General features: G+C 43.4%; 1 protein-coding gene across 1 annotated transcript; it reads left to right on the forward strand.

Moving 5' to 3' along the window:
* Positions 1-2,793: 2,793 nt before the first annotated feature.
* On the forward strand, positions 2,794-5,152 carry Ktl (BTB/POZ domain-containing protein Ktl). The gene has a single exon (XM_071668420.1). It carries the CDS (start codon positions 3,344-3,346, stop codon positions 4,178-4,180), a length of 837 nt encoding a protein of 278 aa, XP_071524521.1. The 5' UTR covers positions 2,794-3,343; the 3' UTR covers positions 4,181-5,152.
* Positions 5,153-10,450: the final 5,298 nt, after the last annotated feature.

The raw sequence follows: 10,450 nt of genomic DNA on the forward strand, positions 1-10,450 counted from the left end.
GCGCACTGGCTACACTGCCTTTGTCTGCTGGGCTTTGCTCGAAAAGATTTTGTTTGGCCAATTTAACGCATGGTCCGCTGAAAATTGGGATGTCCACCGCAATTTTTTGTCTTTAACTTTACTGAACGAGAATTGTATTCATAAATAAATTTTGTTTGATCAGGAATTGATGAAATGAGATCTTGATTGAAATCCCTGGTCGTTTCAAATATAGGTTTTGGTCATTAACTATGCACGGATAAGTACACTTCCTTCTTGAAATAGCTTTTTACAGTCTTCTAAACATTATATTACCAGCTATGTTGGTGATTTCAAAGGGCTTTGTATGTAATACGCAGGGCAGGAAATTAGTTTTGCTGGAGAGGCTATATCCACGATGGAGGGGCTATGTCCCCGATGTGGAGATATGACCCCGATGGTGGAGCTATGTCCCTGTTGGAGAAGATTGGTCTGTGATGGAGAGGCTATGCTCCTGGTGGAGAAGGTGAGTCCTATGAAAACTCAACAAAGAATTTGAATAAGCGTCAATAGTCTTTGATTTTGAAGAACAAGTTGAAAAATGGAGAATTATATCTAAAGTAAATAGAAATGTTTTTCAATTATGAAAATATAGACGTCACCCATTGTTTTCCTACTGTAAATACTGTGAAGGAATTGTATTACTGCCAACACTGTAATGAGCTGCTGACTTCATATACTGATTTGTTATTTTCAGGTTTCCACTTCTAATTCAACTGACCCAGCTATTGCCAGAAGAATACATTATGCTGATTAAAACTGATTACGTTTGACCCTATGATCATAATGATCAGGAGATTAGATGCATCAAACAACGTGACCAATTTGCCTAGTTGATATACATAATTTGCAGGATTTCAATGATGAAACAAAATTATAATAGCCCTTTTAATTATAAAGCCCCAGAAAATTCTATATAATCAGTATTTCTACTTTTTTAGATCCTTTTCCTTTAGACATTCTCTTTCTCCACTCAAGGAGTTGTGTAAGGAATACCTTGAAGGCCTTGAAGGCCTTGAAGGCCAGACGAAAGAAATCAAATGGCCAGGCCAGGTGGCTGGAGATAATGCTATGAGTGTCTTTCTGCTGCGTTGACTGAACGGACGGGTTCTTGAGGCCGAAGGCTTTTGGAGGGATTTATTGGAGCATTATGGTAGTGTTGACTGGAGGGACGGGGGTTCTAGGAGCTCAAGAATTCGGAAAGTGTTGTTGAAGGTTTCCTGGGAGATGGGTGATCACAAGAACGGTCAGGAAATAGAAGAAAAAGGACAGGGTAATAGATTCTCGGGTCTATCACCTTGCAAGTAACCAAGTATTCTCTCCACGGTGTTGCTGCAGGTGGTGGGTTAGTGAGTCTGTCTTATCAACGACCAAAAAAGAGGTGAAGACAAATGACACCTAAACCACACTTTCCCACCACACACCTACACCCACACAAAGTTCCTAGCCGTGATGTAGGTACTGAGGTGGGGGGCAGCCAGGAGGACTGCGAAGGGTCTAGTAGGAGAGTTTGCTCACACACGGGCATATGGATGGTGTACTTTTCGGTCCTGCCTACAATGCCGCTCGAATTCTTGGAGTCACCACACACCTACACCACACACCTTCAACGCACCCACCCACCCACCACAACCTCTAGCATACATCATCCTGTCACAAACGATTCTGTCTGTTTTCCCATCTCTGCGAAACGTATTATCCAAATACATGAAAGTTAGTTTTTTCAGTTTTTCCATTATTCAGAAAGATCACCTGACTCGCACCTATAGCATGAGAACCATGCTTTTATTTGCTTCAACTTTCAATTCTGTGTTCCTACGCGACCCAACTCAATTACCGCCTTCCGCAGTTGCTCTTCTGGTTGCCACTGAAAACCCACCATGGACATGCAACAACGCTACTGTGTGCTCCCTCTTATTTTTCCTATTTCATTCAGCGTCTCTGCCCTCACTTGGGGCCACGAGTCCTCTCACGGGTCCATCGGTGGGAGCATGACACCACTGGGGTGACACGCCTCATCTAATCAGCGTCGCCTTTCATCTCACTCGGACACCCTATCCAGACCCCATTACTTGTGAAACTTGTCCTGATTGCATCAGAACAGACTCCTGCCACCGACAGAGGTTCTCTTTGCCTTCCCCATACATAGAATCCCTCCTGCTCTGGTCAATTTGATAAACAGAGTTTCTCCGGAAAACTGAGACTTTGTCTACTCCTGTGTACCGTTTGTACTTTCGAGTGTTTTTAACGAATACTTTCTTGGTTAGAACTAAAGGCAGCATCTCTCGCTTTCTAACATAATTTCAAATCAGTTTGTGTACAGTTCTCATCTCCATAGCCGTAGTAATGATTTTCATGGTGTATAAATTCACCATGTCCTCTGTGGGTTGTTTTACGTTTAGTAGTTGCTGATGTAAGCGCGAGATTAAGCAACATGTGTGAAAGCATACCTCTCAGTGGCGTCTGGCCTACGCTGGAGACTATAAATGCAGAGATCATATTCAGTGTCTGAATTAATTCAGATATGATGCAAGTCGACAAGAAATATTCTTAACTTGACCCTTTAGAAAGATATGTGAAAAATTGAATCAAAGTTTATAATTTCTTTCTTCGGTTGATGAGTGTGTGCGTATGTTTGTAGACACATATCCTCAATTGATGTGTGTGTGTATGTACACATCCTCCGTTGATGTGTATGTAGGTATACATCCTTCGATGATGTATATAAAAGTAGGTATCTTTGGATGATTTTTCTTAAAGTTGCTGACCTGAGTGATTCTAAGCTTTCTCCCTTACTGAATCTTTAAGCACGCTCTTCATCTCACACACAACCTTAACAACACGTAGTTCACGTTATCTGCTATTCTTAACTAGGTTTTCCTGCGGTGAGCGTTACGCGCTCGTCCTGCCTGATGGCAATCTCTAACCGTAAGTGCCCCTCAATCTATCATGTGTATGTCTTTCCTCCCTGACTCTACTGTGGTATAGCCTTGCCAACTGTGATGGTGCGTCCATGCGTGTGTCCTCACATAATGTGTCATGTGAGCACATTATGCGGGGGTGTCATGTGCCCCCTCTACTACGAGATGAGGGATGTTATGTACACCTGTGGTCACGTGTGTGTCTGTTTACATCTGCATGTGCGTTTGTATATGCGTCGAGCAGGCGTGCGTGTGTAGCTGTGCGTGTGTGTGTGTGTGTGTGCGTGTAGGTGTGCGCGGGGTGGGTGGTGGTGTCGGGTATTGACTGGAGCCTCACTCTGGCGGCCGCCTCCTCCCACACCACACCTCCCCTCTCCACCACCACCACCGCCGCCGCCGCCGCCATGGCCACCAACGGCGCTACCACCAACAGTTCCTCCTCCTCCGCCTCCTCCAACAGCGGGCAGCTTCCGACGGAGCAGCAGCCAGGGCAGGTCATGAACTCCATCGTGCAGGTCTTCCCACCCATCGTGGAGCTGAACGTCGGCGGCGTCTTCTACACCACGGCGCTCACGACCCTCCAGCGAGACACGGAGAGCCTGCTCGGCCAGATGTTCAGCGGCAAGTCCAAGACGCCGGTGCTACGAGACTCGAAAGGCAAGTTCTTCATAGATCGCGATGGCGTCTTATTCAGGTACATCCTTGATTTCTTGAGAAACCAGAAGTTGGTGTTGCCTGAGAACTTCAGTGAGCGCGAGAGGCTCAAGAAGGAGGCGGACTTCTTCCAGTTGCAGGATATGGTTGATTCACTCACGGTGCCGAAGTCGGTGACTCCGCTAGATTCATCTTTCACAGTGCGGCCCACTTCGGGCACCATCACCGTCTCCTACCGCGGGACTTTCGCCTTCGGGCGTGACGGACTCGCTGACGTCAAGTTCCGCAAGCTGAATCGCATCCTCGTGAGCGGCCGAGTGACGCTGTGTCGCGAAGTCTTCGGTGAGACGCTGAATGAATCGCGTGATCCGGATCGTGGAGCAGTCGACCGCTACACGTCGCGCTTCTTTTTGAAGCACACCTTCCTGGAGCAGGCGTTCGACATGCTGGTGATGGCTGGCTACAAGTGCTCCGGCTCCTGCGGCTCCAGCACCGCAGGCGGCATCATGGTGGACAAGAAGCCAGGTATGGACAACGAGGAAGACCGATGGAACCACTACAACGAATTCGTTTGGGTGAGAGAATAATGGGAGGCGGGGGTCGGGGAGACGGCCGATAGCGGTATGAGGCCACTCTTCGCGGTCAGTAAGTCACTTTTCTGACTACCCCCTGTATCATCAGTCGTGTGGTCGTCTTGCCTCACCGCCAACCACGTGTGTCGTCCTCTCATACCAACAGCACTCATCAAGTGATGAAATAATCCTCGAGTGAGACCGTTTATGATATGCGTCATCTTGTCTCTTGACGTAAATAGAGAAATTCATCTGCTGGAACTACTAAATCAAGTCGAGAGCAAGAGAAAAATTTGCTCTCCTGTATTGCAAAGACCCGGAACAACCGAAGCGTGAGTGAGAGTGCTAGTCGCTGTGATGATCGCTTAAAATTATATCTAGACTGATATTTGATCATGTTGTCACGAAGGCTTTAGACAGTCTTTTGTCTATGATTTACCCGTGTGATCAGTTCTGTAGAAGAGGTTAATAGGAAGGACACATACGTTCTGAAAATGTAGACAAAGATATTGTTTCTAATACCTTACGGGAATTCAATGTGGTTTTATTTACCAGCTGAGAGATAATTTTATCTTCAATAATGATTGTGTTTTGAGTATGTGGTTTGAAAATTAATTTTCATCGTCATGCTGGTGTGTGTCTGTGCATGAATATATATAATGAAACGACCACGAATTCAAATAGTAAAGTGCAAAGAAAACAGATCGCGGTATATGAACAACTAAGTAATAGTAACATGCTTTCAATAAGTACAATGGCCAACGCCAATCTTGTATTGAAAGTATAGTGTTACATGGTTGTCAGTTTGCATAATATGGATAATTCGACTTATTTCCAATTGACAAATTGAGAAGACATTTTAGCCCTCCAGTCACAGCCTTTGAGATGCCCTTGTAGGAAAAGTTCTGTTTCTTTCCGGTTGTACACGTCTCCTCCACTGTACCACAGCGTTCACAGAAATATATAAATCAAAAGATAGCTGTCCAGAGGCATGTGTGTTTATGTCAAATTCATTTGCATATGTGTATGTTGTTCTCTTCCCTCAAGTTCCACTCAGGGAGCACCAGACACCCCCCTGTGTTCCCGAATATCCGATCCAGAACTCGTCCTCCAAACTTCCATGACTAAAGACCTCGAGAACACCCCCGTCAGGCAGTGCACACCGCAGGGATACGCCACGCGCGACACGTCCCCCGGGCACTCGCTGATCGGATGACTATCCCTCGATACGATTATCCCAATTGAGATATTTGAAATGTTAATGATTATCCTGGAATTAACCTCATGACTAGTCTATGTCTATGGCACCATGGTATCCAAAATATCGTCAGATACATATCCCAGTTCTAGGGCGTCGCCGAAGTAGTTTAATGAAAAATAACCATTGTGGGAGGCGAGTAAGGCAACACAATACTTGAGTAAACCAGGTCATTCAGGAACATTTTTTTTCCACAACTTATATACTCGTGATCAACTCGAAGTGGCAAGAACGGGGAGGCGGTGGGGGCTCGAGCGCGAACTTACAACGTGTCTCGCCCGCTCCGTCGGAATGATTGACGAAGCTTCGAACTCGTAGACCTAAAGGGACCACACTGTGGTTCCTCCTGTTTGTGATGCACCTCTGCCTCAGTGTGTGAATTACCATGGAAAAAATTTCCCATTATGACAAAATAGGGATGCCACGAGAGACGTATTTTTCTTGAAATGAAGTTAATAATGAGGTTTTCAATCATCATTTGTAAAAAGAAAATTGTGACTGAAATTCAAGAGTTCTTTGTTAATGGAAATGTCTCCGACACTGACCAAATCGTCTGCTACACTCCACAGATGGGCTTTCCATGACATTACCACTTGTAGATAATTCCTTTTATTGCACCCTTGCCCAGGCTAAAGCTGTGGTAACGAAGAAGCTTAGCTGAATTCAGCGGACCACCACACACACGTCTAGCTTGTAAGGTGAGCCCGTTCGAGTAGCGGCGGTCATGCTCGCTCGGGTAGCCAGCTGTGGCATGCCCTTGGGTAGCCACATGTGGCACTCGCTCGGGTAGCCAGCTGAGGTACTTGTTCGAGTATCCAGCTGTGGTACTCTTTTGTGTTGCAATGTCCTAGCTGGTACTCGAGCGGGCTGCAATAGGTGCCGTAGCTAAGCATCTCTCTCCTTGTGTTTTTGAGCGCTTTGGTACCTTATGTATGGAAAGTTATAGTGTGTGAGCAGATCACTTTGCCTTAATCCCTGTTTAGCTGGCTTTATCTGTGGTGCGATAGATACAAAATGCTTTTTACTCTCTGTTCACTCAAGTATATGTAGCAATGATCGATGACTTGTTTCTCATTTCATGCTTTAATTGTATCATTGATTTTTCAACGGAATAGTTTTGTCTGTTATAGTTACCTTACTGAACCAGATATGTTAGATTAGCTGTTTCATGCGAGATCAATCGCTTAACAATCTCAGTTTGATTTCATTGTGTTAATCTGGATTAATGTGATCGTTAAGGAGACGATGATCCTATCATATTTACATAAAGTCAAGCAGATGTACATACGTTCTTGTTGCTTAAACGAAAGTTATGAAAAATTGAATAAGGAAGACACCGGGGTAATGCAGGAGGGTTATCTGAATTCATTTTGGTAATCCGCCGAGAGTGAGTTCTGCAGATCTTACTGGGAATCCACCAATAATGTCTTTCCTGACTGAGGTTTGATTCGCCCCAGCGAACGATTCTCTTATTCGTTTGATGAACGTCATGTATTCTTATTATGGAAATTCTTCAGTGGGATGCTTGACATGATTTTTGCACTTAGCTTCAGATATGGAAATTTTGTACCATTTCTGGTAGATTTTCCAATGTATAATATATCTAACTTAACTGAGGATGAAGCAATGTTTTTACTTGATGAATAAATCTAAACTGGTTTCATATTTTACATCAGAGATTGTAAATTCGCTGGTGTAGAATTTTTACTATATTTTGTACATTTGATATTGTGTTTAGCATTAAACTAACGTGAGGGCAATTCATTTTGATTACAAGAATGAGATTAAATTTACACTGATAATCGTCTCCACAGTTAATATGAATAATTGTAAACAGACTAATGTATCTTCCCCAGTCAGAGAGAGAGAGTTCAGTCAGTTCTTTAAGACATCCTCTGACAGGCAAAGGGATCCAGTCACACACTGTAGCTTCTCCAGTGAATATATGAATATATATAAATACACATAAACATATAAATGCAATACTTTTAATCCTAATACATATTTCACTGACAACGATACTGGTATTTGCATAATAAAACTTTCCCTTGAAGTTTAGTTAAAACGTCTAAATGAACTTACTTCCAAATATCACACTTGAACGTTTCATATTTTCCAAGTATTGCCAGACAAGTATTTTGAGGGAAATTCATGACTTTTCAAAGCTTTTGTGGAATGACTTCCTCCCACCTTAAAGAGGAAGACCAACTTATACATTCATTTCTCTCGACAAATTTCACCTCTCTAGGAATGTCAGATTTATGTATAATGGAATCACACAACCTTTTGGCGTTCATAATGAACCAGTATTAGGATTATAAGTAAACTTGTGATTTTAGATTTTAAGTAGACTTGTAAATCTGTGACCAGGTTTACTCTGAGAAACTTGTAATTGGCAGCTTTGTACAATATTTTGTAGTTGGTAGTCTGTTACTTTGGAATGGAACTGTACTTTGTTTGAGACTAGGTTGTCTAACGCTCCCGCTGGTTTTCGACTTCTGGATTGGTCAAAGGTTGTCAGTCAACCTCAGACAAGCTGACCCCTCTACACTTAATGCAAGTGCTTGACACTATACGATCGTTCTCTCATTAAGTCTTTGAATCTGATCCATCGCTTGACTGTCTATTAGTAAGTCATTAGTCTCTACCTAAAAAAAAAACCCTCATTAGTACTGTTCATATCTCATGAAATGATCACTTAACAACAATTGTGAGAGATTTCTTAAACTGAATCAAATTCGATAAAACCAATTTTTTAACTCGTTCTTGGCCCACAGCCGTGTTGTCCAAATGAATAATTCACATTATTGTTCATCATATATATGAATATATAAGTCTCCCTGTAGGTCACAGCAGCAGGAGGAGAGGTGTTCCTGCACCTCACACCAGCAGGGTGTTAGACAACCCAGTTTTATCCTGAGCAGGACACCCATCCTAGGAGAGGTTCCTGAGGACAGTCTAATAGGCTCGTGTTACGAGTCTGTCCGACCTATGAGGAGCCCCGGAGACAGACTGGGCTCCCTGGGCGAGTCTGCTTTGTACATAACGCAAGTGATACGTTGGTGCACTGGGCGTGAGGCCAGAGTGATAACAGAACTAAAGTGACATAAGTGTGAGAGTGTACAGTGTGTCTTGGATGACAGAAAGATTTCATATTGGAATCGTCATCAGTGTGTCGAAGCCAAGCTTTTAAAGTCAACAGTTTTCTCAAGATGTGGACGATTCAAAATCACATTCAACCAATCATTAGAAAACATAATGTTTTGTCCAAGAAAAAATTAAAAATATGAATCATAAAAGAACTTCGCGATCGAAGTATTTGTATGTTAGTTCTTCATCATGAATAACCTGGTTATGTATACTGACTCAGCACCTGATGGAACATGGTTGAGATCGAGTTGATTAGGAAGTCAGCGTGGCTTTAGTAATATCAAAACTTCCATTTAATCCGTAAATTACTGATTATATGACAAGGAAGCAGCTTCATCTGGTCAGCTGGAGGACTAAGAACACTGCACCCAGTTATTGAAGTACATTAATACAGTTCTTATTTAGATAATTTATTGGTAATAACGATGCGACATTTTCCACTTGGACTCACATTTGCGAATCGATTATGCGAAATGTAGTTCATCCTAGATTTCTACTTTATACTGCTACACCTCTGATAAAAAAAATCACACTGGTAACTACGCAATATTTTGCATGACAACATCGATGCGTTCGGACTGCATCCGTGTTATTGTTTGAGTGGTAGTTATATCGGTAATCACGAGATAAGATTAGTTATGTATATTCCTTATCAGATTATAAGAAAATAGGTGAAACAGTAAAGGCAATATAGGGTAAAGAATCCTTCCCACCTGATAACTTCGTATGGCGTGAAACCGCCAAACTGGCCGGGTATAGTCGCCAAGAAATCCGGGGTTACGCGCCAAACCCGCCAGCTGCGGGAGCCAAGGGAGAGTGGAGAAAGACCTCTTGTGGCGGGTCCTCGCCAGCCACCCAATTAACGCGGCAGACCCTGAGTGTGCAGCCAAAACTCAATGGACTCAGTAAAATACCGTAAATAGAAGCAACAGCTAGAGGCGCTACATCTCCGGCAACGGAGAAAATCATTTACTGAATAATTTTCGTAGTTCTGAGGGAAGGGAAGGTGGGTAGGGCAAGGCGTGATAACGATACGGGGAGATCTATCTGTGCGTAGATTCCTGAGGACGTGGCAACTGAAATGTAGGAGGGAGCGCGGAGGGTGAGGCACGATACAGAGAGATGTATCTGTGCGTAGACAAGCGGCTGGTTGTTGGTCGGTTCCTTGGGGTATTACGCCAGTGGAGTGCAGGTGGCCATTACAAGGCAGGGAGCACCGTGGCGTAGATCAGGGAAGACGAGCGGGAGATCATCGAGAGAGAGAGAGAGAGAGAGAGAGAGAGAGAGAGAGAGAGAGAGAGAGAGAGAGAGAGAGAGAAGAATGTGACGAGGGTCTTACATGCAACTCCCTTCCTTGACACTAGTGGGAAGGCTGCAAACAAAGGGTAAAGGTGTGTTGCGCTGGCGGGTAGCTGGCAGTGTGTTGGAGAGAGAGAGAGAGAGAGAGAGAGAGAGAGAGAGAGAGAGAGAGAGAGAGAGAGAGAGAGAGAGAGAGAGAGAGGGGGGGGGGGGGAGAAAGCAGAAACAGGGGAGCATACACACAGTAAGTGAGCGAACCAACAAAAACATAACAAACCCGTCCGGGTAATCCTCTCCGCCAGTGACATACATTAAGCAACACATCCAGCCATTCCCCTGCACTGAGGCCAGTTTACAAGTTAAACTCCATCACAAAAGAAAGAACATAGCGAGGTTGTGGAGACAGATAGATAAACAGATTGATATATATATATATATATATATATATATATATATATATATATATATATATATATATATATATATATATATATATATATATATATATATATATATACATACATACATACATAAGGAGAGAGAGAGAGAGAGAGAGAGAGAGAGAGAGAGAGAGAGAG

The sequence above is a fragment of the Panulirus ornatus genome, chromosome 13 (genome assembly GCF_036320965.1).
Source record: "Panulirus ornatus isolate Po-2019 chromosome 13, ASM3632096v1, whole genome shotgun sequence".
NCBI classification, from domain to species: domain Eukaryota; kingdom Metazoa; phylum Arthropoda; class Malacostraca; order Decapoda; family Palinuridae; genus Panulirus; species Panulirus ornatus.

Excerpts from the sequence above, each read along its gene's own strand:
- Ktl (XM_071668420.1), top strand. The coding sequence starts at position 3,344 with ATGGCCACCAACGGCGCTACCACCAACAGTTCCTCCTCCTCCGCCTCC.